The sequence below is a fragment of the Vitis vinifera genome, chromosome 6, assembly GCF_030704535.1.
Source record: "Vitis vinifera cultivar Pinot Noir 40024 chromosome 6, ASM3070453v1".
In the NCBI taxonomy this organism is placed as follows: Eukaryota; Viridiplantae; Streptophyta; class Magnoliopsida; order Vitales; family Vitaceae; genus Vitis; species Vitis vinifera.
This window is the reverse complement of record NC_081810.1, coordinates 15,670,964-15,684,977: the sequence shown is the minus strand read 5'-3', so window position 1 is coordinate 15,684,977 and position 14,014 is coordinate 15,670,964. Positions and strand designations below refer to the sequence as shown.

The 14,014-nt window shown below is 36.3% G+C and overlaps 1 protein-coding gene across 4 annotated transcripts in view; it reads left to right on the top strand.

Moving 5' to 3' along the window:
* The first annotated feature begins 692 nt into the window (after positions 1–692).
* LOC100247905 (molybdopterin biosynthesis protein CNX1) overlaps positions 693–14,014 on the top strand; it is a 35,166-nt gene continuing 21,844 nt past the window's right edge. For 2 of the 4 annotated variants that reach the window (XM_010653316.3, XM_002276500.5), the window contains exons 1-3: positions 700–1,062; positions 4,308–4,434; positions 8,402–8,532. In XM_010653316.3, coding sequence (XP_010651618.1) covers positions 892–1,062; positions 4,308–4,434; positions 8,402–8,532 — 429 coding nt within the window. In that variant the 5' untranslated portion in view covers positions 700–891. Of the gene's footprint in view, positions 1,063–4,307; positions 4,435–4,808; positions 4,949–8,401; positions 8,533–14,014 lie in introns of those variants that run through there. The other 2 variants (XM_019220695.2, XM_010653317.3) reach the window with 2 other exon arrangements.

Here is a 14,014-nt window from a genome sequence, read left to right as displayed (position 1 = left end):
ATCAAATGGATTATAAAAATATGCCTAAGTTCATGAAGACTTTTGCTTGTTATTAGAAAAAAGATTTTGATAATATAAAATTTTATATTGCAACTTCTATTATTATTATTATTATAGTTTAAATTATAGTCTTTGTGATATCACATATTGGATATGAGAAAAAGTTTCTGACGTTATATAAGTATGAACTTATTTTAATTATATAGATACGTTTTAAAGTCGTGAAGACTTATTTAGGTTCAGAGTAGACAATATCTATAAGGTTGGGAGTGAATAATTACAAATGATATTAAAGTCGATCCCTAACCTCAGTGTAGAGGTTTGTTTGACGCAATGAATGATATTTATCTATTTGCCCTATAATTCCATGAAACACAATAAGGACGTTGTGTTGTATGAAGGGTATTTATGATATCCTATATCGGATAAGAGAGAAAATTTCCTACACTATATAAGTATGAACTATTAATCATAAAGATGCGCTTTAAAATTGTAAAAACAATATCTATATAATTGTGAGTTAGTCGTTATAGTCTTTTTGAGAAAAATTGCAGAATACATGACATTTTACTAATTTTCTTTTCAAATTTCTTTTATGAAAAACTTCAATTTATTTACACAAAATAATCTCTTTCTCCTCGACGTCCATTCCTTTTTTATTTCAGTTTCCATAAATAAAAAATTGAAAAAAATCAGGCGTAAGGGTATATACCTCATGTTTTCTACAGATGGGACAAATCCATTTTTCCCATATTTTAGTGTGTTTTTCCAAGAAAATCAATTTCAGAATCTAAGCCCTAATGCTTCAAACACCAAAATCCTTCCCATTCTAAGTCGTTTCTCACCCAAAATTCACTCACAGTTTCTCTGCAATTGCGAAGAAGATTCGAGATGTGTGAAAAGGGGGCGATGATATCAGTGGAAGATGCTCTCCAAATAGTGAAAACTGTGTCTCAGCAGCTTTCACCAGTAATAGTTCCAATTCATGAAGCCCTTGGCAAAGTATTGGCGCAAGACATTCATGCTCCTGACCCTTTACCGCCTTTTCCCGCTTCTGTGAAGGTCGTTTTCTTCTTTTCTATCATCAATTCGGATTTTACTTCATAGTTATCAAATTTGATTATTTTTTCGGGAAATTTTGTCTTATGTTTTTCTTTTCTGTGACTGATTGAGGTGAGTGTAGTGAAGTAACTGGAAATTTTAGGCTGTTGTTTGTTATGGTATCTGCCCGAGTTGAAGGGTTGGAAATGCAATTTTAGAGATTTGAATCCTGGTTTGAATTGGGTGGCCCCGAATTCGAGTTCGTTTGAAATGTTTTGATTTTGTGGAATATGAAAAATTGAATTCAAGTGCTAGTGAAATCATACCGTCAAGAGCTGGAGCTTCCTGGCAACCTTAGGAGGTTTAATTATGGATGATCTGAATGATGCAGCCTTAAAGAATCTAAAGATGGTTTCTTTTATTTTTCGTTTCTTTTTTAGCTGCAGCCACTTTTTTTTTTCTTTTTTTTAATAATTTTATGTGGATTTTTTATTTCCTATTCTTTTGATTTGCTAATTCTTCTAGGTTCCCTCTCTTTAGAAAGAAAAAAAAAATCCAAAATCCTTTAGTTTGGTTTATGATGGAAAATACCGAGAAAAATAAAATAAAATGACTTTTTTATTTTTTAATTTTTTAATTTTTTAAATCTGTATATTTTAAAGGAGGAATGAGCTTTGTGAAGCATGGGAGAAACAATTTATTGAGCTTGAACCTTTTGTTTTCCCTTTTTAAATAAATTTTTGTTTATTTTGCTTCATCTTTTTTTTCCTTGTTTTTTTTCCATCTTTTTTTTTCGTTATGTTTTTCTTCAAAGTTTCCATGATCCAAAAGAGAGTTGTGATTTCTACTTTTTCTTTTTCTTTCCCTTTTTGTCTTTTTTGGTTCCAAGAAGTTTATTAGTACTTGGATGTAGTCAAATAATTTCAATATCATTGTTCTAGTTTTCAACGTGATTTTGTTCCTTTTTATTATTTATTTATTTTTGCTTTAGTTGAGTTATTTGTGAAGGAAAATCAAACCATCCTCTCATGATAAGGTGGCATTAGAATATGTAATGGAATACTTGAAAAGGGATGACTTATGAAATGAATTTACCACCAAAAGATTGAGCAATTCAAGCATCCAATGACCCTCTGAATTGGTATCCATTTATTGAAATTGTGATCTGCATTGGGATTGTACATCCAAGCCAGTGTTGTCAATAGCAAAAGACAATGTCAAGGTGATAGGAATCCTTTTAGCCTAAGGTGAAAGGTGAAAAACAAAGCAATAGCCCAACTATAGTAAGAAAATAAAAATATACTCATACTTACCTATTCGATACTTAACCAATGTAAGTGTCATCTAACAAGCAACACTATTAATATTTCATCCCTCAAGGTGTCTTATAAAATTAATAAAATAGTAATAATTATTCAAAGTATTAAATATTATACCCCATATCATAAGAAATATCATATTGTTTAGAAAAATTCATCCTATTCAAATGTATATTCTAATTTTTTGGAATTCTAAAAATCAGAATAAAAAGCAAAAATAAGAGAATTACATCCTAGATAAGCTTTGGGCATCATCATAATAGTCATCATTGAAATTAAAATTGTCATTTCTTCCATCAAGACTAGATTAATAGCGTCATCTCATTATCACTATGATTGATGATATAATATTTCATCTTATACTTTGTTTAATCTAATGTTAGATTGAATTAAATTACAATATAAGTATATTTAATCTTAACCCATGGTCAAAGGTGACCGCCTCTATGCTTTGTGCCTTATCCCAAGGCGACTCTATCTAGGCATGGTTTCTCTAGTTTTCACTCATTTTGAACAGAGAGACATGTGGCTTCTCCACATTGACTTGAATAGTTTAACCTGTTCAGGGTGGCATGAAGGCTCTGTTCAGATAGCAGACTTGATTTGTCTGACAGTTAGTTGTATGGGTGCCCTCTGTTTTTCTTGAACTTTAGGGCGTAGATTTTGTATTGGGCTGTGATTTGTTTTTCTTTTCCCTTTGCTTGCCTTTTAGTGCAATTATATACTCCTTGTGTATTTGGTGCACCTTTTACAAGCACTTTTATTATATATTTTGCTTTTTACCTATCAAAAGTCGACTTGAATACTTTAGCCACTCATGTTGTCTGTAATGCCACTGCAAGACATGCTGATAGAAAAATGGAAGAGAACTAAACTGAAAATAAAACAGAAATTACATTGCACTGAAACTATTTTTACAACCTAATCTAAGTTATGCTCAATAAGCTACTACTTCTATGTTCTGTACAATAGCTTCCATCCCTTTATACAGGGAAGGAGCATCAACCTCTTTTGGCAGTAGGTGAGACTTAGATGGGATATTTCATCTTAGGTTAGTCAAAATGTCTCCTTATTTGCAACATTGGGTCTGATTGGTGCAGCTGATGGCAGCTTTTACTAGTCGCAGAAGATGGGACTTTGCAGTGACAACATAGGTCTGGCTTTGGCTTTGCTCAATTCATCTTGGGCGCACTGGTTAGGAAAACATTGATGGAAGTGGGTGAACTTCTCCCCTCCTTTGTGACGGTTCAGTTCACTTGGATGGACATAAGGCAGGTGAAATTGCCCTAGGTTTGCCTGGCTATGTTGTTTTGCATGCTTAGCTCAATAACTAAACTGAGCAAAGTAGATGGATGCTTGGGTGAAGTTGATCTCTTGCTCAGAGTGGCTTTATTCCCTTTTGAGCAAAGCTGCTTCTGTGAGCAGAATAAGTGGGTGAAGTACTCTATGCTTGGTTTGCCAGTTTGATGCATGGTAGGCCATCTGTGCGAAGTGTGCCAATCCTCACTTCATCTTAGGCATAAGGAACCTATTGCTGCACAACTTCGCCAAAATTCATCAAACAATTTTGAAGGGGGGAGTAAACTAAAACACTTGGTTGTGGGGGCTTGATGATGCTCAATCTATAGCAGAATGCAAATTGTTATATTATCTTTGAAGTTTTTGTGAGGCACTCATCGGTAGCTGATTCTTTTTCATAAGTTCTTCCAGTGCTTTCTTACTGATTTTTTCTGCATTAAAGATAAAGATACAACCATCCTTCACCCTTGCCTACACTTATTTACAACACCTGTTTTCACCTCAAATTTATGTTGACCAGGCAATGTATGTCAAATTTATCTCAATTTTATGTATGTGTTGGATCACTAGAAGTTTTGGATGCACCTGTCCATTTCTTAACTTGCTTCCTTGGCTAGTGATACTCACAGTTTAAACTGGGTTGTGTAGGATGGTTATGCTGTAGTTGCTTCAGATGGGCCTGGTGAATATCCCATAATTACTGAATCAAGAGCTGGAAATGATGGAGTTGGTGTGATTGTGACTCCTGGAACTGTTGCATACGTAACAACTGGCGGTGAGTCCGATAATCCTGAATCTATATACATTTGTCTGTATGGTCATTATTATTTGTGGTTTATGTTCTGGACAATGTGCAAGTCCCATTGTCTGGCATACCTATTTGTGATTACTCATGATTCAGGAATGTCTGAACTGTAGTATATGGGTAAATTTAAGTTTTTGGCTTGGAACCTTATGTGTAATTAGAAACCAGAAGAGAACAGTGTCTCATATAAACAGGCAAACAGGAGACAGGGTGGAAGGATTGACTGTTGAGTAAAGTTGTTTCTACTCTTCATATTGTATAATAATAAAGAAGACCCTATCTGTGCTTGATCCAAGGTTGTGTTTTGTAAGAAAGAGCAATTGAGGGCTGATTTTCTCTTGCAGATGCTCTGGGCATAAAAGGGTTTCTGACAATTTACCCAATTGCACTTATGGACATTGTGGGATGATAGGAATGTGACACCAGAGCTCAGCATTTGGGTGAAATTGGACCCAAATGCTATCATCTTCACACAGCAGATATGGTATGTTCTTCCCTGTCTTCTTCCCTCAAGCCCACCTCAGAGCCCTCAGTAAAATAACTGTACCTGGGATGAGCAAGCAACCTGCTGAAAACCTCCATTCTCCTTCATAATGATGTAAAGGAACAGATATAGGGATCTCTCTAGCCAAGATCTCTCATATATTCCTACTGAAAAAATATAGGTCCTGATCCAGCCCACCCCATGTATCTCAATTCTCAAACCCTTGCTCCTGAACAAAATATGATAATCCCAGTGAACGTGTCATATGTGTTTTCTAGCATTCTTAGAGCTAGCATATCTGCTCTGCTCTTAGAGGCACCACTCTGGTTGTCTCTTTGAAATTATTTAGAATGAATTTTTCTTTTGAAGTGGGTGGGAATTTTCATGTATTGAAATTCTGGGTTGGGGCATGGACAGAAAAGAATAACTCTGAGATGGTGACTTGCCCCATATATCTGGGATTAAGGCTTTGTTGAGGAGAAATCAGAGGTAGGATGGTTGAAAGGCTTGGATAAATCATAAAGCTACTCATGGAACATGCAATCATGGGTTTTAGAGATTAATGAATCGGATGGGTGTGATTTTCTTCCCTTTTGGATGAGGAAGGGGTGTTGAGGCTGGGGAATTGTGGGTAGAGGTGGGAGAATACTCTGCTCTGGTTGCCTCTACTAGCAATCTACTGCTTAGAAAGTTAGCCTAGGATCATCTGATTAGTACCCAATTAGGTCATGAGTTTGTAGGATTGCCTCGACAAGAAAGCTTTTGACTACTCATTAGCAAGTTCAATAAATAAACTAAAACATTTGTAAAAAATACTTGTTAACATGCTCCTTCAATGATTTTTCAGATCTATTATTGAGAATAAATTTTGATTGACTAAAATTGAGAAATCACAAAATTTAACAATTTGTATTTTCCAAAAAGATCACACAATCTAAATCCAGCTGAGTGAAGAGAGCAATTTTTATATGTGCAATGATTTAGGTTTTCTTTATTTTGAAATGAAAAATGCCTTTTCTGTGAATTATTAACGATCTTAACTCTCTAATTAAATAACCAGAAAATATTTTGATTTGGATATATTTCTATCTGAATTGAGTGACATCTATTGCATTGGAGAGATAGATATTTAAGATGGAAATAGTTAATTCCATTGGAATTTTGAAAGTTTGTCCAAGACTTGGTTTTGTTTTCTAAATACTGCAAGTTAGGGTCCTAATATGTACTGGACTTGGCTAAGTCCAAGTTGGCTGAAAATTGGTTTCCTTTGGAAGATGTATGGATGTGCTTAAAGTGTGATGATTGAGTCTAATGTCATGATTTGGGATGTGGTCTTATCTTAGGTTCCCCTCTAAGCAAGGATAAAAATGTCGGTTTTTACGGATATATTGGTAACTCGATTTTACGGATATTGATCAAAACTCATAAAAATGTTTAGAAAAATTCTAAAAAAATGATATAAGAGGTAATAATGGACATTTTTAGGTGTTTTTTTAAAGAAATTTATATATGTATGATATAATTTATCATATCCAATAATAATATTCAAAATTTAAAAATATATTTTATAGAGATTTATCAAATTTGGATATATTAAAAAACATAAAAAAAATAATGATATATGTATTTAGTATTTTTAACTTTAAAATGTTGATAATTTTATTTATTTTATATTTAATTATTATACAAAATACGTAATAACTAAAATTAATTTACTTACTATAATCAATATTTTAATTAATTTATAATATATATAAAAATGTATATTAATTTGTGTATATATAATTGATAATATGTATTTATATATATGGATAATATTTATCATATAAATACATAAGTGACATTTACCTTATGAATCTTATACAGAATGTTTGTTTATGAGTTTAATATATATAAATGTGTGTCAAATATGTTATAAATAGCAACATTGGCCTAGTGGCATGGTCAGCCCATTTTGAACCTGAGGTCATAGGTTCAATCCCACGTCTCTACACCACCGAGTTTTTTTCATTGCATCCTTGAAATGCAATCCCACATCGGTCAACTAATATACCAAAGTGTTGCTATAAGTTAGGGGAAGCTGGGCTGGGCTTCAGAGGGCCAGAATTGTTTGGTTGAGTTTTGGAAGCCAATTCAAAATTTTGAAATTCACAAAATTGATGACATACATTAAAATCACCGAAAAATTGGCAAAATATCTATATATCACCAAAATATCAGTGATAGAAACATGAATACAAGGAAATATAGGATGGTCGATATTTTGAAGGGTATTATCTTGTCGATACCCTTCAATAGATGGTATTTCGACGATATATCGCTGAAATATCACAATATTTTGATGATATAAATATTGCAATATTTTTAACCTTTCCCCTAAGGATGGTACAGAGTTGATATTCATTGCTTTAAGATGTTTTGGGGTGAGTCCCAAAGGTGTCGTGCTTTGGCATGGTGCCTGTTGTTCTATGTTGGTTTAGATGGAGATGATGATGATGAGATTTTCTGGGATAAAAGGAGGTCAAATTAAATCCTTGTGGAATTATGTTCAATGTCTTCCTTGTGGGGGTTAGTTTCCACAAAGATTTTCCTCTTGGCATGATTTTGTTGGATTAGAGAGAGGCATGTAGTGGTATCACTTGTAGGACTTGGATTTTGGTTAATCAAATTTGAGAACTTTCACCATTGGGACCTCAAGTTTTTTGATGGACATTCCATGAAAATTAGGGCCAGGTGGGGATTGGTGGGGTGCTTTGTGACCATCATGGTATTGTCATTAGGGCTTTGTCTAAGGCAGGTTTGACTATAGAGGCCTAAATCCCAGGCTTTGATAGAAGGCTTTCCTGAGGCTAAAATTTGTGGGGATTACTAACTTCTGAGAGGAAAAGGATTCAACTGTTATTAAGTGGGTTGCTCAAGGGAAAAAGGGAACATGGAGATGGGATATGTGGGCTTGGAAGATTCTAGATCTATTAAAATAGATGGATTGGATGTTGAGGTACACCAATGAGGTTAGCAGATTGACTCACCAAGAACTTAGGTACTTGCTTGCTTTTATGATGTGCACAGGCTCACATCTTGCCGTGTTGTGCTGAAATTCCTTTGTTCTATAATTCCTTTCCAAAATTCAATGAAATGTCTATTTCTTGTAGCTTCTCAAAATAGGACACTGTGCTGCAAATTTTGGGGGATGATAAGTTATGCAGTCTTAGAGGATAGAATTACTACAAAAAATTAATGACTTTGTTTTACTAGGTTTGAGGGTTTTCATGCATTCCCAAACACTTCAAAGTTCATAAATCTGTTAATTTGATCATCTTGTGCAAAATAAATGTTGGGGTTTTCTGAAAAATTATACCTCTGGTTTATTTTTTTAACCCAGACAAACCATCCTAATTCCATTCTGCACATTGATTCCCTTCGATTTCTTTTTGGTCCCTTTTTTCTTTTCAGGTCCTATACCTGATGGTGCTGATGCCGTTGTCCAAGTTGAGGACAGTGAACTAATAAAAGATCCTTTAGGTGATTCGAAGCGAGTGAGGATATTGACACAAACCTGCAAAGGGGTTGATATTCGTCCAGTGGTATGGTTTGTTATGCCTGCAAGTTATACTGCAATGATGTTGAACTTAATTGTCAGTTTAATAAAAGCAACCTTATCTGCATCCAGGATGTCATATTGATTTTCGCAACATAGGTTCAGTGTTAATATGGGAAAACTTTTTGGAATTCAAACAAGTGCTTTGCACAAATGCCAACTCCTAAGATTCATTATGATACATAGTTTTTGCAAACAAATTTCCTCATTTATAGTTGGGACTAAGTTTTTTATCTTGGAGCATTTTTCTTGATGGTGATATGCTATATTTTTTAGGATGATAATTAATTAATGCCTTGATCCTATAGTGACTTTGGTGTTGTTCAAGTAAAAGAAGTTGAAAATTATATCAAGCATAAGGGAAAGAAACTACCTTAAAGTTGAAGAAATGCATCATAAACAAGCAGAACAATATTCAATTGTAATAATCCCCTAAAAGGCTATATGGCCTCACATACAAATATTGTAGTATGGAAAAAATAAGAGGGCTACATGTCCTCATATAGACATAATGTAACAACTCGCTCCCAATTGTACAGATACTGTCCTTTCTAAGCCTAGGGGCTCTCAAGGTTTTAAAATGTGTCTACATGGTTAAGAGAAACTTATACATATATAATGCTAGAAACTTATTTTCTCTTACAATCATCCCCCCATGTAGATAGGACATCCTTGTCGTGTGTCATAGGATTGCGGGGCTAAACAGACAAACACCCTTTATAGGCTAAACAAACTCCCACACTGAGGTTGATGATCAACTTTGATACCATTTGTAATAGTCTACTCCCAACCTTATGGAAATTGTTTGCTAGGCTCAAAGGGTTTTCACAGCTTTAGAACGTGTCTACATGGTTAATAGGAGCCTATAGATATATAATGTTACTATATATGTATGAAATCCTTTTAACTTTGTAGATACGTTTTAAAGTTATGAAGGCCCTTGCCCTAGAGTAGACAATATCTATATGGTTGGAAGTGCTTTGTTACACATAACAAGATAAGGCAACCATGATTATTTGTCTTGCTTCACTGGATTCTATTCGAACTGATCCTCTCTAGCTTTAGATTTAGACCCCTTATCGAAAAAAAAAAAAGAGGGAAAAAGAAAAGGTATGATGGAGTGAACATAAGTCCATTGAGTAAAAGTATGATGTGCAAGTATTAGGGTTCTTAGGGTAATAAAACCATTTCCAAAACCATATGAAATATCTAATAGGGTGATAGTACTCAAATTTTCATGTGATCTCTTATAATATGCAATATGGACTAATTGGTTTACGTATTTTGAGTCATATTTCATCAAATCATCATGCCTATACATTGTTGTAATCCTCTACATCAACATAGTTTATAAGAAATCGATGTTTGACATTAGTGCTTCTAGAAAACATAATTGACATCAGGTCCAACCTTGACTGCTATTCCAGAAATAACCATGCTACACTGCCTTTAGGTGTGCATGACAAAATTTCCTACAAGTACTCAACATTCTAAAATTGTCCTACAAGTGAATGTGTCCCATTTACTATTTGCTGATGACACTATTATCTTTTGTGAAGCAAGGCAAGATCACCTTACCTATCTAAGTTGGATTTTGGTGTGGTTTGAGGCAGCCTCTGGTCTTAAAATAAACCTAGCCAAGAGTGAAGTAATTCCGGTTAGGGAGGTTGAAGACATCAACGAATTGGCTGTGGAGATAGGGTGTAGAGTGGGGGCCCTTCCTACTGTTTATTTGGGGCTGCCCCTTGGAGCCAATCACAAGGCCACGACTATGTGGGATGGGGTGGAAGTAAGAATGAGAAGAAGGCTAGCCCTTTGGAAAAGACAATATTTGTCAAAGGGCAGGAGAATTACCCTCATTTAGAGCACTTTGGCCAGTATACCTATTTACCAATTGTCTCTCTTTCGAATGCCCAAGCTAGTTGCAGAAAGGGTTGAAAAATTACAAAGGGATTTTCTTTGGGGAAGGGGAAGCCTGGAAAGAAAAATCCATTTAATTAATTGGGAGGTGGTGTGCACCCAAAAGGAGAAAGGAGGTCTAGGCATTTGGAAGATTGATCTCCTGAATAAGGCCTTGTTGGGCAAATGGATTTGGAGATTTGCCTTTGAAAAGGAAATCCTTTGGAAGAAGGTGATCGGGGTGAAGTATGGCTATGAGGGTTTTGGTTGGAGAACTAATGAGGCTTGCGGAATGTTTGGAGTGGGGGTTGGAAGGAAATCTTGAAGGAGTCGTATTGGTGTTGGGATAATATAGAGTTCAAGGTGGGAGAGGGGACCAAGGTTAATTTTTGGATTGATCAGTGGTGCGGTAATGAGGCGTTGTCCCAAACTTTCCCCCAGTTGTTTGCCTTGGCAGCCCAAAGGAACGCCTCGGTAAATGAGATGTGGGATTCTAGCCTTGGCCAAGGAGGTTGGAATATAAGACTCTCTAGAGATTCTAACGATTGGGAGTTGGACGCTTTAGGAGAGTTGTTTCATATGCTGAGGGACTTGAGGATTTCTCCTGAAGAGGATTCAGTGATATGGAAAGGAGGGGGACACAGTCTTTTTCGGATTAGAGATGCTTGCAAGCTGTTGACAGTCCCTAGTGCCATCACCTTCCCGAAAAAGAGTATTTGGGTGGACAAGGTCCCAACCAAAGTTGCTTTTTTTGCTTGGGAGGTTACTTGGGAGAAGGTCCTAACTTTGGATAGGCTTCAAAGACGGGGTTGACATCTTCCAAATCGTTGCTTTTTGTGTGGTTGTGAAGAGGAAAATGTAAATCATATTCTTTTACACTGTATAGTTGTAAGGGTTCTCTGAGAGATTGTCCTTGCCTTGTTTGGGGCTAATTGGGTGTTCCCAAAGACAGTTAAAGAGATGTTACTTAGTTGGAGGGGTCCTTTTGTGGGGAAAAAGAGGAAAAAGATTTGGACTTCCATTCCGTTGTGTATTTTTTGGACGATTTGGAAGGAAATAAATAGATTAGCTTTCAGGGGGGCTCTCTAGCTATACAGAAGTTGAAAAATTCTTTTGTTTGTAACTTGTGGAGTTGGGCTAGGGTGTATATGGGAGAGGAGTCCTCTTCGCTTTTAGGTTTTTAGGAATGTCTTGCCGTTCCTTAAGGGGTGGTGAGTGATTTGTTCATGTGTTTTTGCTTAGGATGCTATGTATTCTTCTTGTATGCTTTGTGGCTTTCTGCCCCTTAATATATTTGCGCTCACTTATCTAAAAAAAAAAAATATTTGTGGTTCCAAATTCAATGTTAGATGTCATAAATCACATGCTAATTATAGGTTTCATTTCTAAGATGAACATATTCAAGAGTTCATTATGTTTAAAACATACATACATTTCATTATGTTATGGTGTGTGGGTGGCGATTTTAATGTCATAAGGAGAAGTTCAGAAAAATTGGGGGGCTCTAGTCTAACTTCAAGCATGAGGGACTTTGATAGTTTTATTAGAGAATGTGAATTGCTTGATCCACCTCTTCGAAACGCTTCATTCACTTGGTCAAATTTGCAAGAGTCTCCCGTGTGTAAGAGATTGGACCGTTTTCTTTACTCAAATGAATGGGGGCAGCTCTTTCCCCAAGGCCTTCAAGAAGCCCTAATTAGAAGGACCTCGGATCACTGGCCAATTGTTTTGGATACCAACCCGTTTATGTGGGGCCCAACACCTTTTAGGTTTGAGAATATGTGGCTACAACATCTTAATTTCAAGGAGAACTTTAGAAATTGGTGGAGTGGTTTTCAAGGAAACGGATGGGAAGGCCACAAGTTCATGAGGAGACTACAATATGTTAAAGCCAAATTGAAGAAGTGGAATAAGTTTTCTTTTGGAGAGCTTAATGAAAAGAAGAAAAGTATCCTCAATGATTTAGGTAACTTTGATGCCATTGAGCAGGTAGGGGGTCTCACTTCTGAATTGTTAAGTCAAAGAGCCTCAAGAAAAGGGGAGTTAGAGGAATTAATTTTGAGGGAGGAAATTCATTGGAGACAAAAAGCTAGGGTGAAATGGGTTAAGGAAGGGGATTGTAATTCTAAGTTTTATCATAAAGTGGCTAATGACAAGCGAAATAGGAAATATATCAAGGAGTTGGAGAATGAGAGGGGCTTAGTGTTGAAGAATGCCGAGAGTATCACAGAGGAGATCTTACTTTACTTTGAAAAGCTCTACACGAGCCCTACAGGAGAGTCTTGGAGTGTTGAAGGATTAGATTGGTCCCCTATTTCGGAAGAGAGTGCGTTAAGGTTGGATTCCCCTTTCACTGAAGAAGAGATTTCTAAGGCCATTTTTCAGTTGCATAGGGACAAGGCTCCGGGGCCTGATGGCTTTACTATTGCAGTATTCCAAGACTGTTGAGATGTGATTAAGGAGGATTTGGTGAGAGTGTTCGCAGAATTTCATAGGAGTGGAATTATCAATCAAAGCACTAATGCCTCTTTCATTGTTCTATTACCCAAAAAGAGATTGACAAAAAAAATATCAGATTTAGACCCATTAGTTTGATCACTAGTCTCTACAAGATAATAGCCAAAGTGCTCTCAGGGCGTCTAAGAGGGGTTCTACATGAGACCATCCACTATACTCAAGGTGCTTTTGTTCAAGGGAGACAAATTTTGGATGCGGTTCTTATAGCGAATGGGATAGTGGACGAGAGAAAACGATCAGGGGAGGAAGGTGTCGTCTTCAAAATAGACTTTGAAAAGGCCTACGATCACGTGAAGTGGGATTTTTTGGATCATGTGTTAGAGAAGAAGGGGTTCAATCCTAGATGGAGGAAATGGATGAGTGGATGTGTATCCTCGGTATCTTATGCAATCTTGGTGAATGCTAGTGCTAAAGGGTGGGTTAAGGCATCGAGAGGATTAAGACAAGGTGACCCTTTATCCCATTTTTTGTTTATTTTAGTCGTAGATGTACTGAGTAGGATGCTTATGAGAGCAGAGGAAAGAAATATGTTGGAGGGTTTCAGGGTGGGTAGAAACAGAACTAGGGTGTCCCATTTGCAATTTGCTGATGATACCATTTTCTTTTCTAACACTAGGGAAGAAGATCTGCAGACTCTCAAGAGTCTTTTGTTAGTGTTTGAGCACATTTCTGGGCTCAAGGTCAACCTTGACAAGAGTAGTATTTATGACATCAATCTTGATCATGTTCATCTTTCAAGATTGGCTGAGATGCTTAATTGCAAGGCTTTCAGCTGGCCTATACTCTATCCGGGTCTTCCTTTGGGTGGGAACCCTAAGACGTGTGGCTTTTGGGATCCAGTGATTGAGAAAATCTCCAGTAGATTAGATGGGTGGCAAAAGGCCTACTTATCTTTCGGGGGAAGGATAACTCTTAGCCAATCTTGCCTTACCCATATGCCCTATTACTTCCTTTCTTTATTTAAGTTACCCGCTTCAGTGGCTGCAAAAATCGAGAGGTTGCAAAGGGATTTTTTATGGTTAGGGATTGGGGAAGGCAAAAGAGACCATTTA